The sequence below is a fragment of the Paramormyrops kingsleyae genome, chromosome 14, assembly GCF_048594095.1.
Source record: "Paramormyrops kingsleyae isolate MSU_618 chromosome 14, PKINGS_0.4, whole genome shotgun sequence".
Classification (NCBI taxonomy): domain Eukaryota; kingdom Metazoa; phylum Chordata; class Actinopteri; order Osteoglossiformes; family Mormyridae; genus Paramormyrops; species Paramormyrops kingsleyae.
In genome coordinates this window covers 6,070,236-6,086,259 of record NC_132810.1, presented here as the reverse complement: position 1 = coordinate 6,086,259, position 16,024 = coordinate 6,070,236, and the positions used below count along the sequence as shown (strand labels likewise).

The 16,024-nt window shown below is 49.3% G+C and overlaps 1 protein-coding gene across 6 annotated transcripts in view; it reads right to left on the bottom strand.

Moving 5' to 3' along the window:
* The window catches only part of syne2b (spectrin repeat containing, nuclear envelope 2b), a 96,859-nt gene that overhangs the window by 21,400 nt on the left and 59,435 nt on the right, over positions 1-16,024 (bottom strand). For 4 of the 6 annotated variants that reach the window (XM_072699149.1, XM_072699150.1, XM_072699152.1 and 1 more), the window contains 24 exons: positions 15,306-15,467; positions 12,756-12,950; positions 12,066-12,176; positions 10,522-10,649; positions 10,242-10,368; positions 10,008-10,112; positions 9,349-9,474; positions 9,026-9,229; positions 8,773-8,874; positions 7,985-8,104; positions 7,705-7,905; positions 7,119-7,292; positions 6,712-6,843; positions 5,574-5,770; positions 5,060-5,192; positions 4,746-4,928; positions 3,625-3,768; positions 3,250-3,426; positions 2,205-2,360; positions 1,946-2,101; positions 1,662-1,832; positions 1,263-1,396; positions 602-806; positions 3-185 (listed from right to left, as the gene is read on the bottom strand). In XM_072699149.1, the coding sequence (XP_072555250.1) occupies positions 3-185; positions 602-806; positions 1,263-1,396; positions 1,662-1,832; positions 1,946-2,101; positions 2,205-2,360; positions 3,250-3,426; positions 3,625-3,768; positions 4,746-4,928; positions 5,060-5,192; positions 5,574-5,770; positions 6,712-6,843; positions 7,119-7,292; positions 7,705-7,905; positions 7,985-8,104; positions 8,773-8,874; positions 9,026-9,229; positions 9,349-9,474; positions 10,008-10,112; positions 10,242-10,368; positions 10,522-10,649; positions 12,066-12,176; positions 12,756-12,950; positions 15,306-15,467 (3,726 nt within the window). The remainder of the gene's footprint in view (positions 1-2; positions 186-601; positions 807-1,262; positions 1,397-1,661; positions 1,833-1,945; positions 2,102-2,204; positions 2,361-3,249; positions 3,427-3,624; positions 3,769-4,745; positions 4,929-5,059; positions 5,193-5,573; positions 5,771-6,711; positions 6,844-7,118; positions 7,293-7,704; positions 7,906-7,984; positions 8,105-8,772; positions 8,875-9,025; positions 9,230-9,348; positions 9,475-10,007; positions 10,113-10,241; positions 10,369-10,521; positions 10,650-12,065; positions 12,177-12,755; positions 12,951-15,305; positions 15,468-16,024) is intronic. The other 2 variants (XM_072699148.1, XM_072699151.1) reach the window with 2 other exon arrangements.

Genomic DNA, 16,024 nt, shown 5'->3' with positions numbered 1-16,024 from the left:
ACCTGTAGGTGCTCCCGTCTCCTGGAAAGGGCCTCTCCCAGCTGCAGGACCCCGCGGGACAGCGTGCGCTTCTGCGAATGGACAAAGGCAGCCGCCTGGGGCCCCATCATCTCTGTGGGCTTCTTTGAAGCCTCCAGGACCTCATCCAGGCTGCTCTGCAGGGCTTCCAAGCTCTCCTGGAGACCCTGGGGGTGAAACCAGTGTAGACGGCAAGCTGCAGGAAACGGCCTGTGAGGTGTCACGCATCAGCCTGACTATATCAGGAAACGTTGCCCGCGTACCATCAGATACACTGTAGATTAATCATGAGTAAACAAACCGGTCTTGAATGAACTTTTTATGATTCGAGGGTAGGTCCTGACTGCTTAACTGTCAGATAAGGTGCCAGAAAAATAAACCACAGGAAAGGGAGCTGCAGGGCAGGCTGGGGGAGGAGACTAAGCCCGGGATTATCAATGGGGAGGCGGAGTCAGGTGTCTCGCCATGGTATTTTTATCCTCTTTGCACAACCCCCCTTAACCAAGACGCTGAACAGAATGTTCTCATCTTCACTCGGCATTGTTTCAGGAGGAAAGAGCGCCCCCCTGAGGACAGTACTCACAATAACGGCCTCCAGCTGAGCCTGAAGCGGCACGACGACGTCGCCATCGTGGGCCGACCCTCCCAGCACCACGCGGCTTTGCTCCCGGAGGCCCTGTAGACGGTGAGCGCAGGCGGCGGAGAGACGGGCAAAGTGCTGCCACAACAGGAGCAGCTCTGACACCTCCTGGCGCTCCTCCTCCAGCTCCCGGGCCACCTCCACCCACCTGGCGGGGACACAAAGACACACAATCGTATTCATCACCTCCACCCAGATTTTCTATCCAACCTGATGAGCTACGGTCTGCCTGAGCTCAAGCCAGGTAGGGTAGAAAACCTGCTGGATTCCAGCGCTCTAAGATTAGGGTTGCCTCCTGCTGTTTTAGGCCACTCCCGGTTTCTAGGTTTTCCTAAAAGTTATTTCTCAAAGGCGATTCAAGCAGTCGATGCCCTGACGCAGACAGCAGCAGTCTGGACGCTGGCACTGCCCCCTGCAGAGGAGCGAGCCGCAGACTTCCTGTTTCCTCTCGGATATGACACTAGGGTGGTATTCCCGGCAGGACGCGGTGCCTTCATCGCAGTGTCGTAAACACTTCCTCAGCTCATTCCCCGACGCTTTATGTCACCTCATCATGGCCGTGTACAGCTCACAGCAATAGCGTCTCCTGGGGGATGGGACGCACCTTTTCCTCGCTCCCTCCAGTTGCTGGGACAAGAGGAGTGTGGAGGATGGGGCTGCCACCTCCCTGAGGGCAGAGAGGGTCCCAGTCAGGGTGTCCCAGGCCTCCCCGCCTCTCTCCATCTCCTCCTGGAGGACCTGCAAACAGTAGGCGTCACATGGCAAGATGTCAGAGTTTTACTGATAAGCTGGGGTCTCGATACCAAGCGACCCACACGGGTGATCCTTCCCCCATTCAATGGCTTCACCCGGCAGGGGCTATTCTAGGGTACAACTGCAGGACCCCGCTGGGATTTGGATCACCTTCAGTGGGCTGTACTCTAGGGTTTCACCTCTGAAAAAACCCTTCAGCGATTTCATAAATACGTGGCTTCAGGAGTAAAGTGGGGGGGGGAGGGCACACCTGTAGCTGCCGGGCGTGACACTGGAGGCTGTGGAGGGACAGCTTGAGAGCGCGGCTCCTGTACAGGCCGTGTCGAGCCCTGGTCGTGCTGATGGAGGCCGCCTCCAGCCGCTCTTCGAAGCTGGTCCACAGTTCCAGCAGCTGCTGTAGGCCCTGCCTTAGTGGGCCGATCTGGGGGCGGGGGGGAGAAATGAGGGTCAGAGATACCAGGGACACCAGTTTTCGGGGTAAAAGCTGAGAGAAGGACACCTGAATCCCGGTGACACGCTGGCATCAGAGGCTACCTGGTGCCTCAGCTCTGTGAGCTCCTCTCCAACAGCATCCAATTGTGAAGCAAAGTCTCCGTCACCCCCTGGTGGGCCCACGTCATCCCGGGGAAGGAGGCAATCTCTCAGCTCCTGTAGCTCAGCCGACTTCAGCGGCAGCTTCTCCTGGACCTCCTGGTGCAGTAACACACAGCATATACACGCTGTGTACCAGGAAAAGGGCTGCTTTGTGCACAAGGGTATGAGCCAGCGTGAGCCGGCTTGAATCTCCACCCACCTCACACTCCTTCAGGGCTCTCAGTGCCGTCGAGAGGCCGTCCGGTTTCTCCAGCAACGGCATCCCCTCCCCGCGAGCTCTGACCCAGCTACGCAGGAGCTGCAGCCTGCGCTCCCTCTTTGCGCAGGTCTGCTGCAGGTGCTGCGCATGCTGGATCTGCAGCAAAACGGTGTTAGAAACGGTCATCAAGATCCACGCGGCAAAGCAACACACATATTACTGCCGACATCGAGATTCAAGATGGCTCCAGCTTCTTATTACTTCCCCGTACTGAGAACTGGACATTAAAATACAGTCTTCCTGTTCTCTTCTCACAGATCCCATTTTTTGTATCAAATGACATAAAAAATATCAGCTTGGATCAACAGCATCCATTTCCCTTTGCTCTGCAGAAAGCATTTTAACTTATAACATCACCACCTGGTTTGGTAACTGTACCGCGACGGACAAACCTGCCGTGCAGCGGGTCGTCAGGAATGCAGAGTAGATTACTGCCAGAGTAGATTACTGCCACTCTGCTACTTTCCTATCTACTCTCTGTAACAGTTGCTGTCTTCAGAGAGCCATGACCATCCGCAGTGATGCGTCACGTGCGAGACACCATTTCTTTGAACTGTCACCATCCGCAGGAATGTACAGAGCAGTCAAAGCCCACACTACCAGACTTAAAAACAGTTTTTACCATCAAGGCAGTAATCAGGTTGAACCAGACACTGAAGGACTCACACTAAGGACTATCAGGCCCTCACCACCACACAACTGAATTATAAGCTACCTATCCATCGTACGTTGCACATATTTACTGACTATCCTGTCCTGTGTTTTGTTTTAACTACTCAGATACCTGCTAACCTTATCTTGGGCTGCCCCTTTATCACAATGAAAAATTAAATTTTGAATATTAAATCTTGATCGGGTGACAGCAAAACACTCACGGGATGTTAGATAAAACTATCTATAAAAATGTCATGTGACCAAAGTGCTACATGGGGAGATTTGCTATTAAACCATGACAAGTAACATTTTACATCAGCCATGACCTCACCTTGCTCTCCAGCGCCCCCTGTAGGAGAAGCCAGCGGTGGTTGACGGCCCCAAGCTGCTCAGCAAAGTGAATAACTTCGTAGCGTGTGGCCTGATGGTTAGAGCTGCCGGTCTGCAGCAAGGACTGGTTGACAAAGTCTATGGAGAGCTGGTGACCAGTCATCTCTATCTTAATCTCCTGCAGGAAGGAGGGGAAGAAAGGACAAAATATCTGTAACCTGGGGAAAAAACAGTGACATCAAGCACAAGGCCTGGCAGTGAGAGTCACAGTAGTCACATGAGTGTGAGCTGTGCTATAAGTGCTCAGTGCTGACGGAGGTCTGAGGTTGGGCCATCAGATTGAGGAAGCCCAGGCTCCAGGCCCCCAAACAGGTACCTTGTAGTGCTTGAGGACCTGTGACAGGCTCGCCGAGGAGGCGGGCCCCCAGTCCAGCTTCTCCCCCAGCTTGGCCTCCATCTGGCGGATACAGGCTTCCAGCTCCAGCACGACTTCCTGGGATGGAAGCTGCTCCATCAACAGCTGAGAACAGCGGGAAAACCACGGTTTCAGAGAGGAAGAGGAAAATGCATTAAAGTTACGCGTCGCTTGATGTCCTTCTGCGCGATATCCGACCACAAATACGAACGAAGTCCCATAAGGTTAGCATAGAGCAGAAAAATCCAGATCTGCTAACAGACACAGCAGATGCAAGTGGCCGCTGTGCACGGCATGCAGCTGGCGTGAATAAAGTGACTGTCCTGCCAGCTGTATAACGGTACAGGACATATCTAACTTATAATACCCATAATGCACCATGTGTAGCTGGTGTAAAGTGACTGTCCTGCCAGCTGTATAACGGTACAGGACATATCTAACTTATAATACCCATAATGCACCATGTGTAGCTGGTGTAAAGTGACTGTCCTGCCAGCTGTATAACGGTACAGGACATATCTAACTTATAATACCCATAATGCACCATGTGTAGCTGGTGTAAAGTGACTGTCCTGCCAAGTGTATATGATGTCTGCATAGCATTCGAGTCACCTACCTTCCTACTGGACAGAACATAAGTTGACACATACCTCTATCATTATGTATGTATTATTATTATTATTACTATTATTATAAAGTGAGACTGAGGCCCCCCACCCCCGCAATGAGGTGGGGGCCAAGGCATGGTGCTGAAGCCGCCCAGCACGCAGGCCCTCCGCCAGGTGGGGGCGCTCTGCTGCCTTCTGCACCCCATCTGAATGAAAGCAGCAGGTGTCCAGAGCATCCAGTGGTTTCCTTGGGCAGATGGCCCAGGACAAGCACTACCTTCGATTACAGCAAGAGTCACCGGTGATGAGTTACCGCTCTGGCTTATAACGAGCCCTTAGACTCCCTTCAGAGCTTTCCTGCCATATTTCAACACGGATGTATTTCTGAAGCACGGAAGATAAACGTCAAAGGCCAAACGGCGGCTTGAATCCAAGGCATGGAGGAGCAGATGCTGCATGCAGGCGCCTGCGCACCTGATGCAGCTTCTCCTGGACGGCGTGCAGGTCGGACAGCAGCTCAGTCCACGACTGCTCCATCTGCGCCAACTGCGCACGCAGGGCTGTGACATCAGTATACTTCAGCTGTAGCAGCTGCATGCCGGCATTCAGCACTGATGCCTTCAGGAAGGACCTGGACTCTGCCGTCTTGGACAGTTCCTACACAAAAACACAAAGAAAAAGATACACATACACTTCTGTGCAAAAACTCCCTATATCAATCTCTCACAAAAGAGACTAAAATTGTCAAATAGTCAAGAAACTACAAAACGGTTTGGTGGGAAACTTACCATCACCTGGCCCAGACGAGTCTGGACAATTTCCGGGTCCTGTGGCGCCAAGCCCAGGTCCTTCCTCCATGTGTGTAGACGGCCTGTGGCTCCGCCCACCCACTCTCTTAAGGCCTCTGAGTCATGGCGGAAGCTGTGGGGACACGTCACTGCCATTACTACCCGGTCACCAGGGGCACAACTCAGGACATGCAGATCCCAGAGCCGGAACCCGGGAAACATGAGTCATCTGTTTACAAATGAGGTCCTGCGAGTATCTGTTCTGCATAGACCTGCTGATGGCTAATTATGGGTGGAAAATGTGGGAAAAGAAACTTTAAAAAAAAACAACAGAATAGGCTGTTCCTCCGCAATTTACAGAAGTGGGAACGCTCCGTGTGCACCTGGGTACGTGAGAGCAGGAGGTCTGTCTGTGTGACAGCTGAGTGTCGCAGTCATGTCTGCGTGGATATGAATGTGACAGTTGTATCTCTGTTTGTTTATATACATTTGTGCGCCTGTGTGCGGACCACACCTGCTCCAGAGGCTCAGGAGTGCATCAGCATGCTGCCTCTCTCTTTCTAGTCTTCCCAGTGCATCCCTCCAGAGCGTCTCCAGTTCACAGCTGGCTGTGCCCACTGCTCCGCAGCCACCCCTAGCTGTCATTCGCCTCCCCAATTCCAGCACCTGACACAGCTGGGGTGTATTCATTTCCAGGACTCTTTTCATTTGCTGCCACAAAAAAGAGGCTCCAATTAGCTCCGCCTTCTCACCCCCTATCCCCATCCCTGAAATCACTCTCGTAGCACTATGGTGAGAGACTCCCTATCCACACTGGCTTTGAATAGGGAGAAATAGAGAGTTCGCCCCAGGAGCGGCTTTAGACTTGCTATTTGCAGGAGAAGTAATTGGGAAGCGGGAAGAACATGGGCAGAAATGAGGGCCGCCGGAAGACTCTGAAAACACACATTAAAAGGGAGAACATGCAGTGCTCACCTAATCCCCATCATTTTGCCAAGTAATTTCGTGTGGAATAGAGTGGATCCAGGCTTAGCGATCAATTCCGAAAACCGACTGGCCTGCCAGAACCTGCTTTTCAACATCACTCGCCCACAGAGGGCTGGCCGCATTTCGCCTCAAATGTGAACAGGCTAACACAAAGACTGGAAAATACATTCTGCGACTCTGCTCTGTGGAGGCAGGGGTGTCCAGCCCTGCTATATAGGTACATTATGTACATTATATACAATCTACTGGCTGCTGACTGGACCGATGCCTGCATTCCGTTAGCTATATTCACATATTCTTAGCTTTGAGTGTCGTGGTCAATCACAGCTTATAGGGAACAGAAAAATCTGCAAAAAAGCCAATTCAGTGAAAACCACTGATGGTAGAAATTAGGCTGTAAACCAGAATTTGGGCAGGATTGTCGTGTGTTAACTGGTTTAACTCTCCATCCCAGTCATTATTTTGTTAGTTCCCACTGGGATTTCCCCATTATTACTGGGAACTACAGGGGCAGTACATGAAAGAAAGACTGCAGGGATGGGTATGAATGTGGCTTGTCAAATTAGGGTATTAAAGAGGTTGTATTTGACTACTAAAGGGCACAAAAACTGCTGCCATTAACTGATAAGCCCTCTTGTGGCAGCATCTGGTACGGCACGTGGTACCTGGTGAATGCCAAGCCTCTGACGCAGCTGTTCTTCTGACTCTTCTGCCAACGACTCAGCAGACACATTTGCCTCCACGTCGTGGAGCAGCCGTCGCAGATGATCACAGCCCTGCTCCCACTGCAGCCAGGACTGCAGCCAAGCAGATAGACAGGTGAACACCACAGATGTGGCTACAGAGGTGTACAGTGCAGCTGCTCCACCACGCGGATTAGCAGTGGGCTAGCAGCAGGCTAACTTTTAGAAACAGTGGGGACACAGTGATGTCAAGGAGACATGCTCATTCCAGACCATCCGTTCATTTTCTAATGCTCATCTAGTACAGGGTCACGGTGCTATTGTTTCTGGTTGGTAAATATTACACTTTCTAGGTACATCAGCCTCTTAGAAGATCTCTAATCCTGTACCTGCAGCAAGAACTCCAGGTGGGTGCCGTGCTCCAGAGCCTGGTCCTGCACACTGCACACGTCCCTCTCCAGCTGCACCCTCTGGCTCTCCAGCTCCGCTCCCACACCATCCGGCAGCTTCGCGGTGAGGTGCTCCAGCAGCACCAGCTGGGAGCCAATAGCCTGAAAGAGTCTCTGTGGGCCACAGCAAGAAGGGGGAGATGGCTGAGTCACATGATTACAGGCTATATTATATTGTCATTATTATATTATACGGCGAAAATATTTGTACTATTGACACTAATGGAGTAATTCAGTGAGCTGATGATAAGTATGTTGCCCCATAAAGGCAAAATGTACTAACTGCATATATCTTATCAAGCCTGAGTTATGGCCAACATAGGCTCTGCTTTACCTTGTGATGAAACATCTTAGTTCAACTATGGTCAGTTTTCTGAATAAAGTACATTCATCATTTACATAAGTACTACACGTATAGTGCGGTGGACAGTCAAAAAACTTTAAAGCCGCTTTTCTCAGTCTCAGTGTAGGTATTGTGTTTTGCCTGCGTAGGTACGGTTTAAACAGTCAGGTGTGTGGTGTTCACCTTGTGTCGGTCCAGCCGGCTGCGCAGCTCCGCCTGGCTGCGCAGCTCAGACCCCGAGTTACAGGACAGATGCTCGCGGCCCAGCTCCACCAGCCTGGACAGACTCTGGATCAGCCTGTGGTACTGATTTTGCAGAGACCACTTGCTCCTCAGCTGCTGCTCCTGGCCGCGTAGGAAGGCCCAGGCTCCCTCCAGCACATCCTGCACACCCAGACACACCGGTCAGTATGGACACACGCGCACGCACATGCACATACTCTGCATTACGCCGTAACCATACCTCCAGCCTGCAGACCTCCTCCAGGAGAATAGCTGGCTGACACTGACCATCCAGCCTCTCCCTCACCGCAGACACTTGATGCTCCTGTGACTGCAGCTCGGACAGCAGCTGCGCAGCTGTCTGCAGATGCATTCAGGTTGGTCACATGAGATGAGGTCAAAGGTTACCATCAAGACAGCATGAAACATTGAAGCCAATTCGACATCACGGCTGTGCCTCAGATAGATTTATCTTTTAATATCCGGTGTTACTGGTTTGGTATCCGGCTTGTACTCATTACGTATCCTGTGTGTATTGGTTTAGTACTCTGCTTACACATCTTAGTAAAATACTCAACTGAAGTAACCATTAACACAGAAGCCCAGTGAAAAAGGAGCTTTTATATATATGAGATTTTCAGTCCACTAAGAGGGAGAATCTGGCATCAAGAGCTCACTTTAATTTCTGTGCTCATCAGCAATTCCAGTCTAAGAGTGGCTTCAATCAGGTAGTCTTCCCAGGCCCGCACCCGGGGAAAAACTCATTTCACAGAGAATTTCGATTAGTCTGAAGTGTGTCCGGTGCCAGTCGAACCCTAGTGAATGTAATTTTAGTTCATTACAGGCACACAAGGTGGGGGGGGGGGCTCATTTGCTTTCTCCATTCCCCTCTCAGTTTTTAGCAGCGGGTGTGTCTCGCAGTGCTGCCACTAAGTTTGGGCCAACACCATGCTGAGCTCTGCGCTGTCCTGCCAACGACCGAGAACGCAGCCCCGTCCGATCGGGCCCAGAAGCTGAGAAGCAGCATACCTGTAGCTGCTCGGTAAGGCTGCAGCCAGTGGCTCCGCTAATCGCTCTGTGCAAATGGGACATTTTAGCGAGCAGGGAAGCATGCAGTGCCTTTATGTCTTTCTGTGGGGTTAGAGAAGCACACGTTATCGATTTAGTGTGACACATCGCTGGATTAGTAAATGGATGCTGTCAATACATAGCTGATGATCAGTAAAATCCCGACAGCGTGAGCTCCTGTGCAAAATGAAAAAGCCAGAAAAACAGTTCTAACCTGGCACTGGTCTGTGCGTTCCACCTGGACCTGCAGCAGGGTCTGTCGAGAGGAGAGGGCCGTCTGCACGGTGATCAGATGGTCCTGCAGACTCCTCAAACAGAGAGATGCTCCAGGGACCACCAGTACAAGGACATGGTCCGCCTCTGACCACTGCTGAGCAGCCAGCTCCCCGCTGAGGACAGCCAGCTCCGCGGCCAGACTCTGCCAGGTACACAGGGGCGCTGACATTGCTGGCCTTCCTCATTGTCATCACCATGTACTTCACTGTCGTCCATTATCCTTCCTACCGTGGATCATAGTGCTGAGGCTAACAGTCTCACCTGGAGCTGCTTCATCTCATGAGGCCCATCGCCAGGAGACAGTAGCAGGTCATTAGCACAGCAGAGGGACAGGTCCACCCCACACAGAGTCTTAAAAAGGTCCTGCTCCAGCTGAATGAGGCTCGCCTAGGGTACATGTCAAGTGACGGTCAGTCCAGTAAAACAGCTGAACTTCTGAGAGTTCATATTATTGTGTTTGTAGTATTAATATCCCAGTTCATTCACTGGTGTAACCATGCATGTCATTGTTCCTATGGGGTGGCTACATTCATGGCCATTCCTGGGTGTTCCAGTGCCCTAGGCGAGATTCCAGTGAGTACCCCCCTCCCCCCTACCAGCAGAAATCAAATTTTGTCAGTTATATTGAAAACAATTCAGTAGCACGGGGTATCCAGCTGCTAACAAGCTAGCGTGCATATTTCTCACAAGAAAAGTGGGGAAATATTAAAGTTAGTGTAAATATGGAATGTTACGGAATGCAACTAGAGGTATTTTTTCTGATTTTTTCCCCCCCACTGTTTTGCACCCCCTAATTAAATGGCACCCTCTGCGATTTTCTATCTCGCCTATAGAGCAGGTCGGCCATAGCTAAATTAACAAGATGTACAATCACGTTGACAAGGAGTCAGAAATGGAAGCAGTGACCCCCTAAAGCTCACTTGTGCTGGTGACACACTCAAGGCGTGGCTGAGCTCCCTGAGATGCATCACGTGACTTGCCATCTCCGGCACACTCTGGGTGGCACCTAGCGCTGTCCTCGACACCTTCCAACAAGACACACGTGCAAATCAAAAGCCTGACAGCGGTACATCCACTGTACTGATTGCTGGATTCATAAAGGAGTCATTCAAATGAGATCGAAAGGGATGAGAGACGGAGGACCTATCGCCGACCTCTTGGGGAACCTCACGGATGCTGTCTTCCAAGGCCTGAAGTGTGTGAGTCAGGCGCCCATGAAGGTGGGTCCATTTGTCCTGGTTCTCAGCCACACTGGACTGCCTGGGAGAAGCACCAGGGACCCTGGTGTGACCAACCACAAGGATGTCTTTACTCGACAAGTAACGTCCTGCATCAGGAGTCTTGTGAAAGAGGCAGGCCTTCACCTTACTGAAGCTGTGCTTCATCACATGAATATATGGAAAGCACAGTCACACAAAGAGATCACAGCCTTACTGGGCCTGGGCTGTGGTGGACGCCTTCGTCGGCCTCTCCCCCGTCAGGCCCTGCTGACGAGTTCTTCTGCCATGCTGGACGATGGCCTTGGTCAGGTCTCTCTGCTCACTCAGCTCATGTTCCAGCTCCTGTAGAGAGACATGAGGCAGAAGCCAGAAGCTAGTCTACAAGTGGCCTACTACCCACCAACAGATTACATTTACCAGCATCCAATCACATGCAGATAACTTACATGCATGCAACGACCCAGCTACTGACTGTCCACCCTACCAAAACCCCACTGCCAGCCTATCTAAAGTCCACCCACAACCTTCTAACTGTCCCTCTTGCAATGCACATACAACCTGCTGAGCTAAACTACGGTGACTCTGAACGCCCAGAACAGTAGCAACGTTAGCATTAACCAAAAACATTAAGGCACAAAAACATCAAGACAAAAAAAAAATTAAAATAAGCGCTCTTTTAATGTGCTCTGGTTTTCAGAACGGAAGTGTTCCACGCCAGAAGGGGCAGAATTCAACTCTTGATATCGTGCCTCTTACACCAACAGCTATGATAGCCGATTAGTGTCAACACATTCCACATTGAGAAAACACTTACCCACGCGGCAAATGCATTGGATTTAGATTGTTTATGAACAGAAAAAACGTTCACCTTGTGTTTTGAGAGCAGTGTCATAAACGGACAGAAGAATGAGTGTTGGTGGACATAGTTGAGTGAAATGCTTTTATGCTGTGGCACCCATTTCAGGAAGTGACTGCATATGGTCATGCAACAGATATAGACATACATTCATTTCTCTCTTTATTTTGAGACAGGGAAGGAAGCCCACGCATTGTTTTAGACAGTTTGATATATCTCACATGTGGTTATTTTTTTTTAACTGAACATTTAGCACACTTCACTGAAAATATTGTGTATTGCTATTCTGACTAAAATTACTGATATGGGTTTTGGTCCGTGTCGGCCAGCCCTATAGAACATGCAGAAGACGGACATGCAGTTCCCCAAGTCACAAAGTGAGGGAGATCTGTTTTTTTTTGAGTGTGTGCAATAACCCAAATTCATTTTAATCACACAATTACTGCATTTACATGCTGGAGTACTTTTGGTTTCTATTCAAAATTTTTAATAGAGCCTTAAGTTTAACACATGATAAATTGATATAAACAATATTTTGTCAGCTTATATCCCACCCAGCCCTAGCGGTCCGTCGCACATTCTCTAGCTGAATAGTATACAGCATTGATCAGTAGGGTGAATACTGCCCCTTGTGGCAGGGAGCGCTTCCGTTTTGAAAACCACAGCACATTAATAGAACATAACACATAAAAAATTAAATTAGTTAAATTTTTTTGTCTTGACGTTTTTGTGGTGTCTTTGTGTTTTTGCGTCTTTTTAATGTTTTTGCTTTGTGTTAATACTGACGTGTTATAGGCTCTCAAGACCACCGTACCAAACCCAATACACACCAAAAATGCTTAAAGTCCATGAGCAGCGAGGGCAAAACAGAAGCCAGTACTGAATCTCACTCGATTTCATACCCTCTGCTGCTGTAGGCTGTTCTGTCGGATGAGTTTGCTTTTAGAGGAGGCCAACATCTCCTGCACGCTTGTGCTATGCTTCATCCCATCCTCTAGGGGGCACTCTGCATTCTGAAGTGCAAAACAAAGCTGGAATAATATATCACAATACATCGCAACTGAGCTCAAATATCAGAATCTATTGCTTTTTTTTAATCTCATCATTTTATATTGTGCATCAGGCCACAGGCTTAGCAGTTCTATGAACCCCAGGTGTAGGTACTTATCGACACAGTCACACGTATTACAGTGTTCTCTTAAAAACTGTTAAAGTTATACATAAATGGAACCTCTTCAGAGGCCAATTTAGGGGTCCTGCATGTGCTAATGGGCCCATGAAAGAATCAGCGGTTTTCATCAGGAAAGGTGGGAGATACGGTAAGGCTGACGCTGTTCTTTTGATGCGCTCCCCACACATGAGTCTGAACAGTAAGGTCGCACACTATTCATTTACAAAGGTTCAGAGCATGCATTGCTGAGGACACTGGCTCCATGCAACACTGAAACGCAAGTATTGTTGTAAAGACGATGTGGGTTTTTATCTTGCTTGTGTGAGAAAAGCATGTGTCTGTGGGTGTTTGGGTGTGTGAATGTGGCGACAGGCGTGCGCATCATGGTGCTGGGCACTACAGTGTGTTTGGAGTAACGCACAGCTGTTTGTCCGGGTGCCTGTGTTTCTCGCGAGCACAGCAGTACCGGCTCCAGGCTGTGTCTGTCCAGAAGTTGCACCTGGAAGGTGACCAGACTGTTCTTCAGAAGCTTCAGCTTGGCAGAGAGCTCCAGAGCGTCTTCCTGGCCCAGGGCCGACAGGCTCGTCACCTTCTGCTCTATCTCCCGAAACATTTCCTGGACAGACACACGCAGATGGCTGCGCCGTTAATGTTAGCATGAAGCACAGCAGCGACAAAACCGCGTGATCTTTGTTTCAGGGCATAAAGGGCTTCCAGCATGATAGAGTGTAACAAGACAAGCTATGACACTAAATCCTTGTTCCACCCTGAGTGTGTGCGGAAAGGGCAGAGTTAATGGCCCTGAGTCACTCACTAAGCTCACTGCCTGGGAACCATGAGAATCAGTAAAGAGCGACAGATCTCCCACAAACCCACGGTTACACACTGGAACAACTATCAGCGCAATAAACAAAATGTACACGTCTCACTATCAATCCCATCAATTGCAGGTCACTTTTTTGATGTTATAATGCTACTGCACTTTAAAGCCATTTTCAGCTGCAATTTGAAGTAGTTTAAAGCTGGTTGTTACACTCTAATTCATACAGGTAGCATCAGCTTCTGGTTAGTACTGGGCAGAGCTCAGGGGTCAGTATCTATAGTGCATTATAGATGAGAGCTTCAATGGAGCTTATGAAGTATTATAACCAACATTATAATGCCTTATGATTGCCAATTGAAGATGCTGCAATGCTTTATTCATTCTTACACCGACCATTATAATGCATTATGAAGGTATCTATAATATATTATAGACAGGGATGGACATAACTGGTATGCAAGTACACATTCATTTGCGATATACAGGTCAAAATGCAAGGTATTTTCTTGTCATATCAGCACAAATACACATAAAATAATAAGTACGCATTTACACTTTTACAAACAATCAATTGTCGCACGTATCGTTTTTAAAGGTGAATGCGTACTTGCGTGCCAGTTATATCCATCCCTGATTACAGATAACAGCTTATAAAGCAATAAAGTGTCACCAAGGAATTTGACAGAAATTCACTGCTCCTTATCTTCTAACCCACAACTCCAACCCGGGAAAAGAGCAAGACAGTGATAGGGATGATGGCACTAGGCTACTAGCCAAAGAGAACCAGGGGTCAAGGTCCACTTTTGAAACAACAGTCAACAGCGCTGATTAAACAAGCATATTTACTCAGACGCATGTCTGGTACCGTGTAGGATCTGCAGCTGATCTGATCTCCTTTAAAAGGATCTCTTAAAATGTAAATGGTTCAGGGCTTCTCATTATGCCCATTTTCACTGAGGCTGTGTTTACCTTTTGGATGGTCAGTAATGCTTTCACATGGAAGCCATCAAACCATCATGGCCTAAGATCAGAGCGCTTGTCACACAGTCTTCCCATAACCTTTCATTCACCAGAACACTTGAGCTGTTTTACAGCAGCAAAACAAAACATCCCAAGAGCCTGTCTGGTGGTTATTCATCCCAGGTGTAACCTTCTGGTCTGCTGGCTTCAAAAGCCTCCATAAACTGCACAGTGGTTTCATGAAAATGTATCTTCTGGTCAGTCTCTGGCATCAGAAAAACAGGCAAACTTCTTCATCCATTATTTTTTGGTTATTATAGGGAATCAGTATTATCTGTGCCCCTTCAGTGATTCTTGTCTATTCTCGTTCTAACCCTAACCCCAGGCCTTATGAGCCGGGCTGTATCAGCATGTCTGCACACGCCTCTCTTGCTGTCCTCTTTATTTACATGTGAACCAGACTGGCTCCAATGCATTATTTAGTGACGCTTTCCAAAAATGCAAATAGCTTCACTATGCTTTCCATGTGGGCAGAGCTCCGCCCAGAACCTACCACAGGCCAATGAGGAGAGCCGGTATTGCATGGATTTGCACAGGGAGCGTTAATGATTCCCTTTGACACAGAGCCACGCACTCTTCTCAGAGATCTCCGGTAACCTTAAAACAAACAAAGGCGGCCGTAGCAGCTGCTCCATGGTGTTTGCTCAGTCCAGTTTAGTTTCAACCAGGGTTTCGTTCAATGCTGACGTTCAGAAGCATTCACAAAAGCATGGGATCTAGTCAAACGGGGTTAGTTTTTGAATGAGATCATTAGCAACACTGAGCACGTGCAGGAAGATATATTTCCTACGAGCACAGGGGGGCGTCATTCTCCTGTCCACAGGTGTAACCGGAGTCACCAAGCTAATGAGGTTAGACAGGTACAGCGTGACTAAGCGCCTTGTAGACGGAGTCAGGAAGGGAACACGCATTTAAAGTGACACTACATTTTGAGCCTGAAACCTGAGACTGGTGAATGCGACAAGATCAGCCCAAGATCACCCTGAGAAAATGGATGTTAAGAGAGACTCCCCACCACCTTCTCCTCCAACCTCAGGGATTCCTGCTCACAGAAGCTATGGCAGCCTCAGGCCCTGTGGGACACTGAACTTTAATGTCCCACCCCCCTCATCCACCGGATCCACTTACCTGGCAGGTGAGGAGTTCCTGCTCTATGCCGTCCTGCATTCCAGTGGCTGGTGGCGGGACGCTCAGGCTGCGGCGAGCCCCTTCCAGCCAGTGCTCCAACTGGGTGGCCTGGTGGCGGCACACCTGAAGGCCCTCCAGGGCAGGGTGAGGCTCCTTTGAGGTCTGGGTCAAGGAGATAAGTGGGGGTGGAGGAAACCCTCAGACAGGCTCATACAGGCAGACACAAGCTCTGCCTACATAAGGTAGCGGGACCTCAAAGAATCACCCTCGTCACCTTTCCCCTCTCGCTCTATCTCACTCGCTCGCTCCTTCGCTCGCTCTTTCTTCCACACAAACAAACGTGCCCCACCCACACGCAGTCACTTCCTGAAATCTGCAGCTTGGTGCCGGCCACTAATGACAAGGAAGGACCTACAGTGGCAGTGTTTGGTCATGTGGGTAAAGTACGCGACCCATGGGGGGGGGGGGGGGGGGGGGTCACCCTGACACATGTGGTTCCTTTCCCTGTCTCATTTCACTTCGTAGCCCTTAAAATTTGTAAAGTAAAAATATTTTTTAAATGGTTTCTATCCAGGTACAAAAACAGATAAAAAAATAAATAAATGAGAGATGGTGTATTGGTGTATAATGGGTAAATGTCTAAAGGTGCATATTAAAGACACTCAGTTCCCCTCTGGAACTCTCCCAGATCCCAACTCCCACTAGGGGCAGCATTGGCT